Raw genomic sequence first — 21,710 nt, forward strand, 5'->3', positions numbered from 1 at the left:
ATGAGTTTGTTATGTTTATGTATGGTTAGAAACATATTTGCAGTACAATAAAATTATGACTGCAGCTGTTTTAAAATAAGTAGAACTATGTCTTTAACGAGACAAAGTTATTATTGACAGACTAACACAACTGTGAGGAGGAAAAGTTCAAAGGTGATGTTCAAACCATTGCCAATGGCCGAGTAGGAGGTTCTGTTTGCATGGGTAGAATTGCACAGTGATTAATCATCCTTCCAAGGAGTAGCAATCCAAATTACTTTATCATTTATTGTACACACTAGATATATATTATGCCCATATACTATATATTATGCTTATTTTTATTTAATCCTTCAGTACAGGATTGAGTTCTGGGGGTTTACAACAGATATAGATAACAATTTTTTAATTCAGAAGAAATTTTTAAGAATAATGACATTTTCACCTTGGAAGGCTTCTTGTAAACCTATCTTTAAGGAGCATACAATTTTGACTGTACCAAGCCTAATAATTTTCAAAACGCTATTAACAGTGCAGTTTAATTACGACAACCTTTTTAATGAAAACCATAAACACAATTATAATACTAGGTATAAAACTAATTTTCAATAGCCAAGACATCATCTGAAAGTGGTGGAAAAGACACCATCCTACACGGGGAAAATGTTTTCAATAAATTACCTTTAAGTTTTAAGGAATTAATGTATTCAGGTGCAGAGATAACATTAAGGAGTTGTTACTTAAAAAAACATATTATAATGTGAGTTTTTAAATGAAGTTTTTTTAAATTTTAAGGACTGTATTACTGTTTGTTAATGTTGATTTTTATATTTTTTAAGTGGGTCTACAAATTGACATAATTGCTTTCCTATGATAAGTTAATTAATACGCTGTTTTATTGTGTGTATTTTATTGCTGTTTTGTGTGTTTGTTGTATTGTGTGTTTGGTTGTTTGGATTTACTCAAACAAGACTAGTGTAGGTATATTTGACAATGTCTATCTGTTTTATAGCTGTGCTATATTATTATGAAACGTTCGTGGCAATAAAGATTTATTATTATTATTATTACTAGATCATTAAAACCTGAAGGATGTGGAATATTGTACTGTGACCTTATTCCACAACTGGTTCTTCAGTATTGTGTATCTGTGAAAGAGACCAAGTGAGTGAAAAAGAAAATATTGTTCTATATTCAGCTGCCATGGTAGTAAAATAATGTATTTAAAGTACGATTTTATATTTTAATCAAAAAAGAACAAGCTTTATCACTGTAAGCTATTGTATATTTAACTGTGTTCAGGAGCAGGAGTATCTGCGCCATACGGTGGCCCGGATCGCTGCCATGGCGCCGGACTTGGTGCTGGTGCAGCGAAACGTGTCCAGACTGGCCCAAGAGAATCTACTACGACTCGGGATCAGTCTGGTGCTAAACGTGAAGCCGAGCGTGTTGGACCGTGTCGCTCGCATGACAGGTGCCGATATAGTCAAAAGCATCGATGCCCAGGTTGGCCGACCACAGCTAGGCACTTGCACTAGCTTCTACGTCCAGTCGTTCACAACAGACACAGGTGCAGATTGGTACTCAGTACTTACTAGATATCTCAGTAAGGGCCAGAGTGACAATTAGCATTGTACTTATTATTACAAGGAAGGGCTGTCGGCTTATATTTAAATATTAGCAAGTGTGAACATAGTTTCATGCATTATAGGGTTATGTTTGGTATATATTGAGTATTTAAAAAAAAAACCAGTAAAGATTTTTTGATCCATTGTTTTTTAATACTGTTATGTTTAAAAACCTTGATTACATTTTAATTGATATGCTTAAAAAAATAGTACAAATATCTCTTTAAAGTCTTGTTGAAATACTATAAAATATTGAGTTTTAGTATAGAATAAAATACAGGTGAAACCGTCATAGAGATCTTGCTGATCTCAGTTAAATTTTACACACATATTGAATTTTAGAATATATCTACAAAACCAATTAAATGTATAAATATTTTTATTTTAAAATGTATTAAATCACTATTAAAATCATTAATTTGTTTTGTTCATGAAGAATTTGTTATGTTCCTAGAGATGGTTACGGTTAAAAATTTCACAAACTACTTGGCATAAAGAGTCTTAAAATATTTATTTTTGATATTGTATAAAGATGCAAGTAATACTATGGAAGTTATATTCAAATCTATGTATCATACCCAGACATAGATGCTACACCTTTATTCTCCTTTCTAGCCTGGGCTCTCAAATTTGTTAGCTTAGTGTTGAATATTGTACATTTTTCTCAATGTTAACAAATTTAAATCTGAAAAGTGGCAAAGAAATCGTGGTATGTTGAAAGGTTGCTCTGTTGTGAACTTTGTGCTATATTTGTGTTTAGGTGCCACAAAGACGCTAATGTTCCTGGAGGGATGTATGTCGCCGCACCTGGGTTGCACAGTATTGCTACGCGGCGCATCCACCGCCGAACTGGCCAAGCTTAAGCGAGTGACCGGCTGGCTCATCTACGCCCTCTACAACTGGCGGCTGGAGTTCTCCTTCCTCATGGACGAGTTTGCCGAGCCTCCCACTCTAGGGGACGACAACTTCTTCCAGGACGATGATCACAGTCCCAAGAAAGAGAAGTTGTTGACGTCCTCACCGCTGAACGATAACTTCATAAACAGTCAGTCCATGCAGCAGCTCCGGAACAGTGGGGGCAGTCGGTCGCCCAGTGTGAAGAGAGTGAAGAGTGCGGACAAGGAGAACAGGGAGAGTGACGAGAGTCTGAGTGATAGAACAAAACTCTCGGGGAAGGAAAAATCTATCAGCGACGAGAGACGGATGAATGTTGAATCCGTTAGTGACTTCAGTGATCCACTCCACCTCTACATGAACCTGGACGATGATGTGTTCAAGAAAAGCAACAACGGACAGTCACTGTCTGTGTCAGAACCTGCTAAGTCCAATAGGTTTCGTAAAGCCTCTAGACGACACTCTGCTCTCCGTTTCACCATTTTTAAAGGTAAACTTTCCAGTAAAATTGTAACAGAAATATATATGTCTGATAATTTTATTTGGTTCTGCTTGATTGTACCTGACATGTAGGGGAGATTAACAATATTGATGACATATATTAAAATTGAATATTACTCATCATAGCTAATAAATACACATTAGTATACCCTATCACAAGTAATTTCTTTTAAAATCTATTTATTTAAGATATTTGCTAAATCAAAAGGGTAAAACAGTTATTTAGTATAATTCTGAAGATCTTACTTTCCAGAATTAATAATTTGTTTGAATTATAATGAGCCATGTTTGCAAGGTACATCCTGTTTCGTTATGTTCTCACACATGTTCACTGTTATCCTCATTCTTGGGCTTTGTACAGCACCAGCAAGTTGCATTTAATGTTTGTTTTAATTCTTTACAATTTTGAAATCTATTGAGTCTCTCACCAATGTGAACGGTTATCAGTTATTAGATTTTTGACAACAACAAAATGAAACCAGCTGATCTTATGAAGGAAATGTTCAAAAAAAAGCTTGTAATTCATTATGTCTTAACAAATGTTAGCAAATGTGTAAATCTTGCGATACCAACCACTTATAAAAATAGCTACAAAAATCCTAGAAAGTTTTTATAAATAATCTACTAAAAATACAAGTATTATTTTTGCCCCTTTTGCAGAATTTGATCAAAAACCATTTTCTTAGTTATTTAATTGAACAAGATGTTTTTCTTCTTTGTGTTATCTGTTTTGAGATATTTCTAAAATTAGAGAGAAATTTAGGGGCGTTAGATTTAAAATAAAATTTAAGTTAAAAGATTGGGCAAAATAAAATCAAAATTTAGAATCAGTCATATGTTTTTTTTAACCGTTTATGTAATCAGCTTGTTTAATCTGTTAGCTACTGAATGCACCAAAGCACAGCCACTCCTACAGCCTATTGGATAAATACACATTATTGCATATACACTCACTGGTAATAATTAGTTTAACACACCACATACCACGAAAATAATTTTATTCAGTTTCGTTTAGATACTTTTTATAACCTCAAATGTACGTTCCAGTGTATATCTACTTGCTTTTTTTAAAGTTTTGAGCTTTTTTAAGGTGCGTCACAAGGCAAATTTAATAAAAGTTAGCTTTTCATCTGTGAGTAAAGCTAGCACACTGCTATTACAGATGTATAGACCTAAAAGTGTAAACAAGTTTATCAAACTGTGTTGTGATGTTACTAATTGTCAGATCCATAGACCAAGTCACTCACAAATACATATGCATACTTAAAAGTAATTGAAACTTTTCAATATCTCTAAACTTTCCAGTTCAGTGTCCCGTATCTGGAGACTGAGAACGGCCGGAACTGTCTGCTTCGGAGGTATTTTCCCAAGCAGGTCTACTGGACAGCCCAACTCCAAGACAAGACTGTGACTAGGCCAACTCCAGCTGCTCCAGAAATGTCCAATAAGGATGCTCTCCTCAAACTTAATGGAATTAAGGTTAATTTTCTTACTTCTTAGGTCTACACGGTCATTGTAAAAAGTAACATCAGTCTTCTGATTCACACCACGTTAAAACATTGTTTACTCAATTTGAATGTTGAGTTAGCTCCAGTTCAACTACCTTTTATTGCAGTGTTTGTTATCTGACACTGTCTCAGACTTGACTCCAGGAATCTGGAGTCATGTTCATCTGAAGAGATCCATAGAAATTCAACAAAGAAGCTCAAAACGAACCTTTACATCGTTTCGACATCACAGGGACACCTATAATAAATAAGTGAAGTGGCAGTCTCTATATCTCTGATGTCAAAACGATGTAAAGGTTTGTTTTGAGCTTCTTCGTTGCACACTTTCTTTGGATCTCTTCAGATGAACATGACTCCAGATTCCGAGAGTGAAGTCTGAGACAGTGTCAGATACCAGATGTTGCAATAAAAGTAAGGTGAACTGGAGCTAAACTCAACATTCAAATTGAATTAACCCTTCCTACCCCAGCTGCGTTATTGCTTACTCAATTAACCTTTTGAAATATTTCACCCTCCTTATGGAGAGCCATCTTTAGTAAAGAAATGTTAAATTTGAAATTGCTGTCAACATGTGTTTCAGTTTAACACCTGTTGATTGGGGATGGCTCTCCAGAGCGAGGATGTTAATTTCAGGAAGTTAATTGTGTAAGGAATGTTTTGATGCAGTGTGAACTAGAGGACTCATGTAATTTAAGATTAGCTGTATGTGTTTTTATAACTTTTCAGCACAATGTTACCCAATCAGGTCTACAGGATCTACAAGATATGACTGTGGCCGAAATGTCTAACAAAGGCAGTGTTTGTTTCTTATCTGTATAAAAATGTAGCTTTGTTTAAAATGTACCAAGGTTTCTATTTTTTTATAGAATTTGCTTGGTGGTTAAGATTACCTTTTAGTCCAAGGATATATTTTGAGGCTTGTTGTAAATTTACCATTGATTCAATGGTTGAACTGACACAACATGAAGATATCAGTGGAACTCTGAACATGAAGCTATCTTTGCTTACATTAAATTTTCAATTGAATTGAATGACAAATTGATATATTTTGTTTATGAACAATAGTTATAATACATCTCATTCTTAAATTTATTTTAGTCACTGTAATAATAAATTTAAAAAATGAGATCAAAATTCATTTTTAAGAAATTTAAAAATTCTGTATTGCAATGTTTTAACCATTGGTAATAAACAGTCTGAAATAAATTTAATAAAGCACAAGAAGTTAACCATTCAAGCGTTATGAAGAGGAATTAAGAATTATTTTGACTTAACTGTTTGACCTAATACAGTTTTTTCACTCTGTTGTCAGTTTTAAAATGTTGAATATGTTTTCCTTTTTAATATTGGGGTTTTCTAATCTACTAATTTGTATGGCTCATAACTCAAATGCCATTGCAATAACAAGTTGAAGGCCTATAATAGCTAGTTTGAATAGTACAAATTTACAGGAGGCCTTTTAAAGGCAGAGAGCTGAGAGGAATATAGTTGTTAGTGTGAAGGATATGATTGATGTATTGAAAGCTGTGTAATGATATAGGGGGGATAAAAATTTATGAAATAGAGGAATGGATTATTACAGGTGAATAATGATGGTTATTTAAAAATAACTTCTTAAAAAATGTAATAACATTAATAATTTCTTTTTGAATTTTTAAGTCAATCTTCAAAAGTAGAGTTTAATCAGCAAAAGTAGTTGTAAGGAACATTTTCTTTAAAACTGAAAGAATTTCATAACTGATATATTCAGATACTATGTTCTTTTGACAGTTGGGACCGGTTCATCCGTTTATAACGGCGAAACTGACGGAACCAGCCAACAGCCACAATGTCCAGACCATGTTGGCATTCTACAGGGCGTGTGGAGGTCGTCTGCCACTACCTCCACTCCACAAGCCCCTGGTCCCTCCCACCCCGACCCCAGCCACCGCTGCTCCCACCCCAGCCCCGCCCACCGACGCCCTGGACCCCGCCAAACACCAGAGGCTCGCCGTGCTCTTCTGCAGCTATTCCCATGAATCTCACAATGCCCCATCCTTCTGTGTTAACCCTTGGTTAGTTTCTCTTAGTCTAGTGATAATATTGAACATTTAGTATTGGTGATCTGTTTTAATTGGTTTTTCTACATATTTTGTTGTTGCACTTCTTTTTTAGCACGGTCTCACTCTTCACTGTCTTTATTGATCAACAGTATTAAACAGAAATATTCGTAATTATCACAATTTTGTATCAAATTAGTTTTAAAGCACAAAACACAGAATATATATACAATCCTGAAACAGCCTGAGATGTAGACTTCTTGAATTGAATTAAAAATCTCTTTATTCATTGAACTTATAATTGTATACAACATCAAATAGCGTCAAAAAGTACTTAAAAATACAGAAATAGTTAACAATATTATAAATAATTAATAATAAACATTGTTAAACTATGGAACTATAACAATAATAATGTATTTCAGTGATCAACAATAAGTTAGCAACAATAATTTAAATAAATACACACAAAAATCAAAATAAATAAATAAACACAAAAACACAAATTGATACATTGCTTTTGTATAAAAGACTCAGCTCAACCCAGAATTAGAAAAACTCGTCAAATGAATATAGAGATAAAGAAATTAAGTATGACTTCAATTTTTGTTGTTGTAAATATTGCATTATTTTTCTCTGCAATTATTGTTAATGGAATTTTAGTTAAAACATTTTTCCCATGTAATTAGTGTTTTTCTCATAAAACTGCAGTCTATGTTTGTCCAGTGTAATACCACATCTTGTACTGTACCTATGGCTCACTATTAATATGGTAGGGCTGTTTAGCATGATCTACTCTTCATTGTCTGTTGATCAGCAGAATCGAACAGAAATATTCGTAATTATCACAATTTTTTATCAAATTAGTTTAAATCAGTTTTAAAGCACAGAATATATAAACAGTCTGAGAAGTGTACTCACACAATTTAGTGTAATCTGTCCAAAACAATCATAAACTTTCTTATCTTATTAAAGGTATTATGTTATTTATAAGGACTTATTCCTATATTTAGAAAACTAGAGAGATAGGACTCTTAATATTACAAGTATCTCATCATTTTTCAAATCTTAACAGGGTGGTTCACATGGACTATTACGGACGTAATGACATTCCTCTGGGCGCGTTCTTGGAGCGTTACTGTTTCCGAAGTTCGTATACTTGCCAGTCAGACCGCTGTGATACGCCGATGCTCAAACACGTGAGGAGATTCGTCCACGAAGGCGGTGCGGTGCAGATATCTCTGCGTGAGATAGAGGGAGCCCCACACACCGATGATGACAGTATACTCATGTGGACGTACTGTCCTGCGTGCAACCAACAGGTCAGGAATTAGCAATGTGTCTATTTCTACAGTGTATGTTGTTTTTTTTTACCAATAAATGTACTGGGAAAGACTTGTTAACCTTTTTAGACCGTAAGTGTGAAAGGGATTAAACGCTAAGTGTGAAAAATTGTCTGTCTTATAATAAAAAAAAATATTCAACTGTTATATTTTAATTCGAAATGTGAACTACGGTTTCTTGTCTTTCTTAGTTGAATGGCTTACAAATAAATATTAAAATATTGTGTGAAGAAGTGTAAAATATACTGTTGAACTAAGTTACGGTTAGTTCTCACAAAAAAGTTTTTATTTTTTTTTTATGTAGCTTTATTCCTCTGCTCTATTTCTGTAATCATCAGGTGAATTCCCATAGTCAATTTTACTGAGTCCGTTTTTCTTTGTAAATATCTACAGTCCTTTATGGACTTCCAGATTATACAATAACCTGAAAGGGACTTTTTCCCAAGTAATCTGGAATTTTCACACTCCAATGTAGTTTCTTCCTGTACTTTGACACTTAACACTTGATGTTTGAGAACTTCATGAATATCTTTCCACAAATTGCCATTCAACTTAATTTAGATGTTTCTTTTTTGTTGGTTACCATTTAGTATGTTTTACGTTAATCAACAAGATAACTTAATTTTTATTCATAATCTTCGAGACAGCAACTACTACAGAAAGACATCAAAGCGTGGTACACATATTAACTTAAAGACTGTATCGGTTAATAGTTCTTAATTGTGAGAATCCTCAATTCTTTTAACCTCTTGGATCAGTGAACTTAATGGGTTGAACTGTGTGTCAACAGGTCTCACAAGTTATGCGGATGTCGCCTGATACATGGTCGTTCTCTTTTGCCAAATTCCTGGAGCTGCACTTCCATGCCGGACAGTACACAGTGAGGGGTTCAGACTGTACCCACTCCATACACCAGGCCTGTCGGCAGTTCTTTGGCCACAACAATATGGTCGCCTACTTCCAGTGAGTTCCTTTGATGATTGGAAACGGCAGTTATTTATTAAAACCAGCTGTTTATTTTCATAATACTGGAAATATGTTTTTATATTTAGTTTAAACTAACCAAGGGTGATAGATTTAAAAATATATTTTTATTTTTTTTGTAATTACAATTTTATATTTTGAGAATGTGTCTGGTATGTAGTTAGCTTAACGTCACAAAGCCTGTAAATGTTGTTTCTTAGTTACAGATAATACAGGAATCTATATCAAATTCAGAACTGAGACCACAATATCGGTATGAAATTCAGAACTGAGACCACAATATCGGTATCAAAATCAGAACTGAGACCACAATATCGGTATGAAATTCAGAACTGAAACCACAATATCGGTATCAAATTCAGAACTGAACCACAATATCGGTATCAAATTCAGAACTGAGACCAAAGTATCAGTATCAAATTCAGAACTGAACCACAATATCGGTATCAAATTCAGAACTTGAGACCACAATATCAGTATCAAATTCAGAACTGAGACCACAGTATCAGTATCAAATTCAGAACTGAGACCACAATGTTCGGTATCAAATTCAGAACTGATACCACAATATCAGTATCAAATTTAGAACTGAGACCACAATATTTGTATCAAATTCAGAACTGAGACCACAATATCGGTATCAAATTCAGAAACTGAGACCACAATGTCGGTATCAAATTCAGAACTGAGACCACAATATCGGTATCAAATTCAGAACTGAGACCACAATATCGATATCAAATTCAGAACTGAGACCACAATATCAGTATCAAATTCAGAACTGAGTATCAGTATCAAATTCAGAACTGAACCACAATATCAGTATCAAATTCAGAACTGAGACCACAATATCAGTATCAAATTCAGAACTGAGACCACAATATCGGTATCAAATTCAGAACTGAGACCACAATATCGGTATGAAATTCAGAACTGAGACCACAATATCAGTATCAAATTCAGAATTGAGACCACAATTTTGCTATTGGGATGAATTGCTTTAAGTATCGATCGGCACATCTTTATTAGTATTTTTTGTCTGTCTAAACAGATGTTTATCTGAGTACAGTCAGGTATTGCAAATGTCACGTCTTAATGTGTAGTGCAAAGTTAGAACTGGAAATTATCTCAGCTTCAAGGAGGGTAGGATATCTCTACTGAATACTTAAAGGTTCTGTCCATTCTTGGGAGAAATCTGGAACCAGTTGTATATAGAGTAATAGTTACGCCACATATTTGTGTCCAGGTATGAGAAGATATCAGTGTGGGAGATCTCGCTGCCGCCGTTGCTACTGGTGACGCAGCCCACTACGCAAGCCGCGCATCAAGATGCGATCCTAGAAGAGGTGAAGCGCTGGGCTCTCAACGGCTACGAAGTGTTTAGTGCCATCCTTAACAGACTCTGCACACTCGCTTCCAACGGAGAAGGTAGTGGCTATCAAGTTCTAGCCGAGTGTTTATTTTACAGTATATGAGGTCGAAAAATAGTTGACCAAGTTTTGTTACACGTAATGCTGGGATATACTATGTCCTGACACTTTGAAACAGTTAGCTTTAGACAGGTCATGCGTATATTTTAAAATGTATACTTGTCAAGGTGTTCTTCCCCATGTAATAGGGTTAGACAAGGGAGGTATATTTTACAACAGTTAAAACACAGTATTTTTTTATTAAGAAACTAATGTTGCTTTACATGACAAATGTTGTGTGAATCACTTTTCTTGAACCATCAAAAATTCCCTTCTAGAAAGGAATGCCTGATGCAAGCAAACTAAAAAATTACAAAATAATGTATTTTAAGATGTACATACTATAATGATAATCATTCGTTTAATTCTCGACCCCAGAAAAAGTTTCATTATCGGTAAATCTACCTAATGTCCCATACTCTAATACAATAAAATTGTATAAACTATATTTCAAAATCTAGTGAAATTATTTTGCCAAAACTTTCAGAATCAGGGTTTTTCCGAGCATAGGTTAGTTATCCTGTTAACTTTGATTAGAATAAGAGATAGGCATTATTTATTGTACCTTGATTGTACATAGAACAAATTAAGCCAAAAGAGTGTACTGTCTACCACATGTAAATGTGATAATGTTTTGTTTCTTTCTATTTACTTTTCATGTGATGTATCTCAGAGGTTGATATTTAAATTTTTTGCCAATACCATTGTAAAGCCCTCATTTTAACCAGCTTAATAGTGGGAGTATAATCTTTAAACATATTCAGGATACAAACTTCTTTTAAAATTTGTACTACAAAGTCTATCCAGAAAGTAGATTACGTTCTGCTCTGTAGCCACTAGGAGAAGGACTATCGCGGCCATTTTGGTATCAGGGTAGTGCCTATTCAGCCATGCTAGTGAGAGGTACTGTTGCTCCTTGTTTTACAATAGCAGTTTAAAATGCGTGATGCAATTCAAAATCCCGCGAGTTGTGAAGTGCGGTCAATAATATGGTTTTTGTTGGCTAAGCACAACAAACCAGAGATTTAACATCAACTCTGTGAGGTTTATGGGAACTATGTGATCGATGAAATTGTCTCTAAAGTTGATAAGAAGATCCACAATAACAGAACTCTCACTTAGTTTTCCTCAAACTTCAAAGGAGTTTGTTACATAAAATTCTTACACAGAAGTTAGGTTACCATAAGTTTTGTGCAAGATGGGTACGGAAAATCAACACACAGCTAATTGGACTTGAGAAAAGCTTTCAAGTGTTTCCACATCTGCCTTACAGTCCGGACCTTGCACCCAGCGTCTACCACCTGTTTCCAGCAATGAAGACCTTGCTTGCGATGCAGTGTTTTGATGACGACATTGAACTGCTGGAGGGTGTGACTACCTAGTTGAATTCTCAAGCTGCAGAATTTTATAATTGCTGGAATTTCAAAACTAGTCCACCGCTATGATGTGCCTAAATTTTTGTGAAGACTATGTTGAAATATAGTATTTTAGTTTCACTTTAAAATATATATAATACAATTTTTTGTTTATTCCAAAAACGTAATCTAATTTCTGGATGGTTCTCATAGAGAAAACACTCCTGTTGTTTTTGTTTCTGTTCAAACCAAGAAATTAAAGTTGTTTTAATTGCTGGAAGCCGTGTGTACAATGCAAAATTCTGTTGAAGCTGGCGCGATGGTGATGAAACAGCAGCTGCAGAAGGAGCAGACCATGTTCAAGGGAAGAGTGGAGGAGATACAGATGAGGCTCACCTCTCCAACCCACATGTGCCAGCCTCCATCTCAGGGCCAAAGTGAGTATGGAAGCTACACAAATTTCTATTACTCTTGTGCTTAAGTGTTTCCTCATTTCCAGATCTTTACTTCAGTACGTGTTTTGCCAACCTTTCTCTTCCACTTTTTCATGATTAGGACATAAATCAGTTCTTTGTTTAGAGTGTATTGTCGATGGATGGTTTAAAAGGATTGTAGGATTTCGGACATTTGGCATAATTATATTATGGGTACATTTCTTTCCACTTGCTATGACTTGTTATTAGCTAAGATGGACTGTTTCTTGGAATGTGTGAAGCATTGTTGCTAGCTATGGCTGATTGTTCCATAGCAGTTGTTATCGGTTAATAATAATCCAATGACTGATGGCAACTGAGGAAGTTGTACAGTTTTACGTACAGTTTAATCACAAACATTTTTATCCAGTATTGGTAGGCTGTTGAAAACCAGGCTCTAATCCACACTGTTATCTCTTCATCTACGTACAAGCCTCTCTGTGATCGAAGAGGTTGGTGCAAATTTCTGGTGGAAGTAAAAACTTCTAATACACTTCCATTATAACATATGTAATAACATATGTTTCATTATAGTACATATGTTATATTACTTTGGAGCTAATACTTTATAAATCAAAACAACTTTTCGGAAATACTTGATTTATTCCGAATTAAAGTTCACCCAAAAAATTAACAAAGTTTACAAACTTTAGATTTGATTTTCTCCAAAACTTCTCACAATCGATCAAATCTAATTAAGAGTCTGATTAAAAAAGGAATTAAAATTAAAATGAAACTAAAAATGTAAACTTCTCCAAAAATGGTTTAAATTAACAAAATAAAATAAAAAGTTCTCTTCTCAAAATATTCAAAAATCAATATAACACAAAACTTTATATTAACTTTACGACCAAAATTTAATTCACAATACTTCAAAATTGAATTAATTCTCAGACTCTGTAATATGGGAAACTTTAGAATTTTAATTACAACAGTGTAAAAATAAAAGATATTAACTAAACACTGGTACGGGACTTACTACTTTGAAGATTATGGAGACTGATAGGAAACTAAAAACGCACTAAAGAAAATTAAAACTTGATTTGAATTTACACCCGATTAAAAGAATTACTCTAAATCCAAACTATAGGATTAGAGGAAGAACTACTGCTTCTCTAGTGGACGTCCGTACGCTGTCGTCAATACTTCAACACTGGTCCCCCTCTCTCCGGGAACCGGCTCGGGAACGTATCACCGTAGATATCTCAATCAGCTGATGTACCGGTCTAACCAACAAACAATGTCCACGCACCGCGTCTAGTTAACAAAAGAGCCTACTTCCTACCGCGATTCAGCATAAATAATTTCAACTACGGTACACACTGACTTCAACCACAATTAAGATCTGACCTTCTAGTAGGAATATTGCACGAGAATGCAACTAGTCCAAGTTGGAGCATGTGACTTCCTACTTGCAGTTTATTTAGTACATCATGAGACTTCTGTGACGTGTTACAGCAGACAGTGTGTGGCAACTGGAGGACTCTCTAGTGCTGCTCAAGCGCAGTATTGCAGAGGCGGTGGGCAGAGTGGAATGTGCGGCTTTCCGAAGCGGAGACAGCGCACAGTGCTCGAAAACGCGAGGAGAAGAACAAGAAATCAGGCCAAGACATCAAGACCAACCTGTCCACTTCGGCTGGACTGTCTGAGATCATTGACGGGGTTAGTAGTACAGTCGTCCTAATTTATTGTCTACCCAATCAACTTTTTGTAATAAAGTTAATTTTTTGTTTGTCCCAACTGAATTGCAAAAAGTAAAACAATTTGGTATTGAAATGTAGACTTTATAAAATAAATTCAAAAGGGTATAAATATAAATTTAGCATAGAAAAAACTAAATATTCAGTAATGTACAATATTTTGGATTCAGAACTTAACTTAAGGAAAAAGTAAAAATTGGTAACTAAATAAGAATACCTCTACACGTAGATTACACTATATTTTGTAGTGTAGGTGCCTCTGATGTCAAAACAATGTAAAGAGTTTATTTTGAGCTTCTTCATTACCGACTTTTTTGATCTCTCAGATGAACATGACTCCAGATTCCAGAGTCAAGTCTGTGACAGCGTCAGATTCCAGACTCTGCACTAAGAGGAAGGTGAACTAAAACTGAACTCAACATTCATATTCAATCAACCCTTCCAACCATAGCTATGTTGTGTGTAAAACTAATCTAACTGAAATCAGATGCACCACCTTAAAGTGTATTATTTAAGCCGACTGTGTATGTGTAAAATTAAAGTCTATGTCTAGATTTTGTTTTAAAACCGAGTGTTATAATTATAAAATTAGATATTATTGTGGTTTTTAATAGTTAAAATTTGTTTGTGGACAAATACCCTTAACTCAACTGAACTGCACTTTTTAAGTTATTTTTTTCTTACCTGAAGGTAAATAATTCAGTAAAAAGATTGTTATCATTTTCGTGCTGAGAAGCTGAATTAGTTGATGTAACTGTGTGCAGGCCGGAATAGATATCACAGATAGATTTTATAATATGTTATTGACTAGAAGTGTTGTTTAGTTTTTATACTCTGCCCCCATTTGTATATTTTTGTTAAGTTATAGAAACAAATAACTTTTTGATATGTTGAGTGATTGAGACTCTCATTGTGATTGGCTGTGCAGCAGCCGCTAGCTCAAGCGTACGACGTAGGGGAGACTGCCGCGAGCCGCAGGTCACTGCCGAGTCAGAGTTCACTGCAGTCGGCAACTGACGTTGTGGACGATGTTCTGGCCACCACAGAGGATACCATCTTCACTGTAGATGGCTGTGATGTTGACGTGTTAGACAGTCCCGCCGCTGCTGTTGTAAGTGTAAATGCAATGTATTTTTCAATACCTGAAGCTAAAGAATTTTATTAAGTTTGACTATGACTATTGACATGACTATGCTTTCAGTTCTGTTTCAGAATTAATTGATATCTGTAATGTTGATATTTTGCACTAAAATCTAGAACAATCACCATCTAGAACCTGAGAAACCAGCCCTTCTTGAATTTCTGAAAACACAAAATGGAGTTTAATTGAAGTCAAATAAAACCTTGTGGGTCATAAAAAGGAAATTTTTCGTAGTAAGTGATACTTTCAACCTGACCATGATGAACCACACCCCTGTAAATTACCTCATGAGATCTGTTATGGCTGTAGGTGAAACCAACAGAGGATTCTGCTCCTGTCATGGCCCCAGAGTCTACAGTGCCCCCCCCACCCCCCCCCCCCCCCACCCCCCCCCCCCCCCACCCCCCCCCCCCCCCACCCCCCCCCCCCCCCACCCCCCCCCCCCCCCACCCCCCCCCCCATTTAGTTGCTGTTTCTGGAATTTTTATATACAGACTTTTTACTCATCCATTTAATGTGCATTTTTAACATTTTCAAAACAATGTAGCATTAAAGTAACAGTGGCTTAAGTTTTTTCTACAATTAAAAAAATTGGTATTTAAAATAATGGCATTTTATTGTTAGAGTACCCTTTAAGGAAATACCATAAACATTTATTTATTGTAGATTACAAGTAAAACTAAATTCATTTATCTATGTTATATTTTAACTGTCTCTCTGGCATCAAATAGGCTAGTAAATAATGGAATGCGAACATTGTAGGCCTATAATTTTATTTGTAATTATTTAATACGCTATGAATAAATACATGCTCCACTTCCTCATTACTAGATCTGTGATATTTTATATCACTCAATTAACTAAAATGTTTATTTTTCATTAGCTTGAAAATTAACTGGTTTTTATTTTTTTTACTCCTGTGTCAAGTAATCTAGGTTAATTAGATTTAAATTATTTCTTAGTCACAGAATAAAGTTATACCAAACTGCCCTAGCTCTTTGGCAATGGAGTATTGTTTTTGTTTAATCAATTTTAGTCCACCCTCATTAAATTTTTTTAATTGATTGGGAAAATAATCTGAAATGTAGGGATGATTTGAAAAGTTCAAATTGGATGAGGATTTTAAGGACAACCAGCAAATCGCAAATAATTCCAATAAACTATCTATCCTTTTAGTTACAATCATATTGTAAATTATACTGTTTTTTTATTTATTTATTCTTTGAAATAACTAACAATTACAAATCAATTTTTAAATTTCCATAAATGCAAAAAATCCCTATTTAGGCGTTTGTCTTGCATTTTAATAATATATTACATTTCTCTGAATCTCTGCAAATTACTTTGAAGTAGCGTGGTATTCTTAGGCTTTGTTCCCAGTGGCGTAACTAGACAGAGTCGCGCCCCCCCCGCAGCGTAACTGAAATGCGCCCCTCCTGTCGGCTCCTAAACACCCCCCCCCCCTTCCTCCTACTGACCTACACGCATCGTTATAATTATAGCCTACTTCCCCTGGTCTACCTTTATTCTCATGATGTTCACTCTACTTACGGTAAATTGTAATAGAAAACAAACCTTTACTTTTTAAGAGTGGCTTTTAAATTTGTGTAAATAGTTGATAGTCCCGTGCTGTGCAATGTTTATTTTTATACATTTTGTAAAAAGATCAAAAAGGAAAAGAAAACTTTAAAATGAATTATTCATCATAATTATTTATTAATGAAACTATCTCAAACATTAAAATAAAAATAGAAATAAATTGTAGACATGTTAATTATTTCCATTTATTTAAACCCTCTCCTCTTCTTAAAACTGAAATATTTTTCAGCTAACATCTTCAAGTTGATCCTACGAGCCCGTTCATGTTCTATGCTCAAGACTCCCAAAGCGCTCAGCCTGGTATTGGTCATAGTGTTTCTCAAATAATTCTTTATGAGCTTGAGTTTAGAAAATGACCTGAAAATTTATATAAGATTAAAAAACTATGTTGTTCAACATATATGCCATTTTCAGGTTATAATACAAGTATATAATTAAAGGGTATAATAACTCTTCTTAACACAAAAATTAATTTTAGTTAGTACGGGTTTTTATGATATTTTGGTGATTACGAACCTTTCCGCTGACGCTGACGTAACTGGGAGAGTCAAGAACATCATCATCGCTGTGCAGACATCAGGAAGGCTGCTTGACAAAGTCACGTTTTCTATCATTAAATATGAGGCTAAATCCTTAACTTTTTTCAATCCTCTTGTTTTTATTTCATCCGAAACAATGTTTCTGAAACACACTATTTGTGTCTCCAACCCGTGTGAAACATCTTCCTCATACTTCTCACAAAACTTCCTGGCTGAAAAAATTAGTTCATCATCACTTTTCTCTGTGAGGTACTTTGGAGTTAAAAAGATGAACTGATCGTTAATCCTGACCATGCTCTCAAAACGTCTGGAGATTTGAGCAATAACTATATCCAAGCTCCTGTAAAATACTTTTACTTTGAATTCTTGCAATGGATTAGAAAATTCAACATCGTTGCGTCCAGTTCGTCAAAAAAGTTTTTTACTTTTTTACATCGTTTAGTCGGCAGAGAAGACTCAATATTCCATCCCCTGGCTAGCGTTTCAGCTTCTTTAACAACACCTTCAAACTCATTTTCTTGCTCTCTTTAGTTCAGTCATACTCTTTCTCCAAGAAGGGCTGTAGCTTCGTCAATTGATACATCCTCTTTTTGTAGTGTTTTTAGATGTAATATTAATTCTCTCTAAAACCTTACTTTGGAAAGTAAGCATCAATACAAATTGAAAACACGTCATTTGTTTTTTGAGTCCAGTATGCCTCTAAAACCTCTTTATTCTTTTTAGAAGTCAGAATAATATTCGTCAAACAGCTTAAGACAGAAACAAAGTTACACTTTATGGCCAGTAAACAATCGTACCTAGATGACCAACGGGTCGGACACAATCTTTTGAGTGTCTTGCTAAGTATAGACCCCCTTTGCTCCATAGATTTCTCTCTCAAAGCTTTGCCATCTTGGCAGGCTTTCGCCGAAAAACACGTAAATTTGATTGACCAAATCGTAAAATAAAATCATTTCTGTTATGTCAGTAACTGAGTCATTGAGGTACCAAATTTAAATTATGCGAGGCACCAATGCACGTACTCTGCATTTTGGCGACTTTTTGCTTTATTCTAGATTGGATTCCAGAATAGTTTCCACTCATTACGGCTGCCCCCGTCATAACCCTGGCCTCTACACTTTTCAATTTTAATGTTGTTTTCTTCTTCCAAAAAATTACAAACCTCGTTAGTAATTTTTTCCGAATTTTGGCCTGTAAGAGCTATGAACCCTAAGAATGATTCTTTAATTTCAAGTTTTTCGTAGTTTTTGGACTGCCCACATGTCGTATTACTATCGATAGTTGATCAGTTTTTGAGACGTCTTGAGTGGTGTCTAATACCAGAGAGAAGAAAGGAGCTGCTTGGATTTCACTTACAACTTCATCCAGAACATGCTGTGACGCAAACATGATCATTTCATTTTGGATTTTGGGAGACACAAATACTTAACTTTGCTTTGATCGTTTTCTAAGTGACTTTTTAGAAGAGGATCGTATCGTGACAACAAATCTATAATTATTCAAAAAGTTTCCAGAAGTAGTGTCCACTGTTTTCAATATTTTCATTCCGATGCCCTCTGAACGCTAAGTTACAAGTAGCCATAGTTATTACTACATCTAAAAGTCTTTTGAGAATCTCACAATACTCAGGTTCATACTTTTGAATAAGTGATTTTGCATCTTGGCTATTTTTTACGGTACTATATGCTAAACAATGAATTTAAGTGTATACGAGATGTTTCATGTTCTTTAATTTTTTTGCTTAAAAACCTTGCCAATCATTTATTAGACCCTTTACACCAAGCATCTTTAAATTTAGGGTCAGTTCTGTCAGCGAACAACCAACAAGGTTCACAGTATACGCCATTTAATAAAGGTGAATAACAAAGCCAAAACCGTTCTAGTTTTTGGCCCGTTTTGGCAATTTTGTAATAAAAATCACTGCTAAAAGATCTATTGTTTGTCGAGTCTTTAGGAAAAGGCCCTGTGGGCCTACATGGTTCAGAATTCAAAATGAAAGTTTTATCTTCTTCTTTTAAGAGGGATACTCCGTCATTAGTGTAGAGCCCAATGTCAGTTTTAAAAACACCACGTTGTTGACTGATTTCATTAGTATCAATATGCAAAACACAGTTTTTATCAATGTCCTACGGTACAGCTACAGCTATCATTATTTATCTTAACGTCTAGACTCACGTCTGGTTCGTTATTTGTGAATTCAGGTGGGGTCTGAGTAGATGTTCCATTTTTCTGTCTCGATGGTAGGTAGGTCAGAACTTATTTCACTACACTCACAAATTAAACCGGAAGTTATTTGTTTCCTTACACTGTCATTGTTTTTACTAAGAGATATGTCAGATTTAAAAAATAGATCAATTTTTGGTGTTTTTTTGCTTTTTTCTTCCTCCTCCTTCTTCCGCTTTCGGTATTCTGCACCACTAGGTTTTTTTAGACATTTTTGTTTAATTATTGATTTAGTTTTCTAGTACATCGTCCCATAATATAAGTTTCCTGTAAGAGGTGTAGTTTTGCAAACACTTTTCACCGCCACCACAGTTGTAGGCTACTGAATAAATCACAACTTTCGAAAATGCAGTAAACGTAACGAGTAATGAATATATGACTGAGTGACAAGGAACCACAGTATACTGTGAAGGAACTACCTAACAATTAATTGGTACTTGGTAGTGTGGAGGGAGGGAGGGGAGTATTCAAGTCGCAACATGAAACAAGGCAGTACACGCACGCACACCCCCACGCTCACACACGGTCCTAAAGCGCCTTAAAATACACTTCCGTGGCGGTTCAGCAAATAGTTTGCCTGCTTTAGTTTTGAAGGCGTTTAACTAAAACAAGAAATGATAATAGGCCTACGATATTCCTCGCTAGCTCATTTATACAAAAAAAATTATAAGGAATTACAATGAAAATAGTGATATTCAACCTTAAGAAATTTGGTAAAATCGGTATAATTTTTTTTATTTTTTTCATTCCTTCGTGTGGCGCCCCTTGACACGCCGCGCCCCCCCGCATTGCGGTGGGTTGCGGGGGTATGTATTACGCCACTGCTTGTTCCCACACCGCCCAAAAGGAGGGTGATTGGAGGGGATGACTGATTGCTAGCAAACACGTGTGCAAGTCGGCTCTAAAAGTTTTTTATAGTTTTAACTGGTATTTTTCTGACAGTTTTTATGGAAAGTGGTGTCATTACACGCATAAAAACAGTAGGTATTTTTTTATCGAGTCACTAAAACTTTTTATAACGTGTGTAGTGAGTAATTCTCTTATCAGTACAGTATTTCATGTACCGATCGCCGCCGCAGCTCAGGTCCGGGTCTAAAGGTGAGCCTGTTCCATTATCTGGCGGAGCTGATAAGCAAAGGTCCGAGCGCTCCTTATCTGTGACGTCCGACCCCGGCCGCTCTACAACACCAACAATGCCTGCCACCGGGACCGACAAGGCCGCCAGAGTTGACGCGACTGTCATCGCCGACCTCGTCGGCAAGCACCTTTTTTCTGGCGACGTCTTCGGCCGGCTCGTGACCCGCATCACCCACGAGCTGAAGGGTGTTGTCGAGGAGGCTGTGCGGGCGGCGCTGGCGTCCGTCAGCGATGAGGTGGCGAGGCTCCGGGAGCAGGTGGGAACCTTAACCCAGCGGCTAGAGGAGATGGACGGCCAGCTGCAGGGGCGCTGTGACGAGCTGGAGCAGTTCCAGCGACGCCAGAACCTCCGCATCTTCGGGGTGGAGGAGACGACGGGGGAGAACACCGACCGCATCGTGGTGGAGCTCTGCAGGGACAAGCTCGGTGTGGACCTGCCTGTCTCCGCCATCTGTAGGTCGCACCGAGTCGGCAGCCAGCCCAAGCCCGGGCCCGACGGCGGGAAGAGGCATCGGCCTATTATCGTCCGCTTCATCAGTTACCGAGACCGGCGGACGATCTACAACATGAAGAAGAAGCTGAAGGGCACGGGCATCACGGTGCGGGAGGACCTGACGGCGCGGCGACTGGAGGTGCTGAAGAGGGTGACGGCGCAGCACGGGGTCCGCAACACCTGGACCCAGGACGGCAGGGTGCTGTGGCTGGGCAGCGACGGCAGCAAGGGAGTGGCGACCCGGCTCTCCGACCTCCGACCCGCTAACTGATTAAGTACAGCATTTATTGTACCATTTTAAATTCTTCAATTTTGCTAACAATTTTTTCCCGTTTTTAATTCACTACCATTTTATTTGATTTTTTTCTGTACTGAATATAGAGTTATTAATGTTCATTAACTAAATTTTCGTTGATTTTTTGTTTTGTTTTTTCTCTCTTTTTCTCCACTTACATTTATGTTGTATTTATAATATTTATAATACTAATAATTATTATAATGAGAGCCTGCAAGCTTGCATGTATGTTTTAAATGTATTATGATTATTGGTGGTGTAGTAATAATTCCAATTAATTTTAAGTTTATATTCTATGATAAGGTATTATTTTTTTCTTTGTTATGGTATGCGTGTGTGTGTGAATGTTCTGACCGCAATGTCACTGTCGCGTGTACCGCCGGCCGCTCGCTGCCTGCAGTATCGCGCCT

At 36.2% G+C, this 21,710-nt stretch overlaps 1 protein-coding gene across 1 annotated transcript in view; it reads left to right on the forward strand.

Annotated features, from left to right (window-relative positions):
- Positions 1-21,276, forward strand: part of LOC124355548 (putative 1-phosphatidylinositol 3-phosphate 5-kinase) — a 46,363-nt gene extending 25,087 nt beyond the window's left edge. The window contains 14 exon segments of the mRNA XM_046806712.1: positions 1,282-1,549; positions 2,368-2,951; positions 2,953-2,991; positions 4,308-4,481; positions 6,281-6,564; positions 7,625-7,871; positions 8,683-8,855; positions 10,123-10,304; positions 12,012-12,137; positions 13,632-13,699; positions 13,701-13,835; positions 14,802-14,984; positions 15,324-15,371; positions 20,428-21,276. Coding sequence (XP_046662668.1) covers positions 1,282-1,549; positions 2,368-2,951; positions 2,953-2,991; positions 4,308-4,481; positions 6,281-6,564; positions 7,625-7,871; positions 8,683-8,855; positions 10,123-10,304; positions 12,012-12,137; positions 13,632-13,699; positions 13,701-13,835; positions 14,802-14,984; positions 15,324-15,371; positions 20,428-21,276 — 3,360 coding nt within the window.
- The last annotated feature ends 434 nt before the right edge of the window (positions 21,277-21,710 follow it).

The sequence above is a fragment of the Homalodisca vitripennis genome, chromosome 2 (assembly GCF_021130785.1).
Source record: "Homalodisca vitripennis isolate AUS2020 chromosome 2, UT_GWSS_2.1, whole genome shotgun sequence".
NCBI classification, from domain to species: Eukaryota; Metazoa; Arthropoda; class Insecta; order Hemiptera; family Cicadellidae; genus Homalodisca; species Homalodisca vitripennis.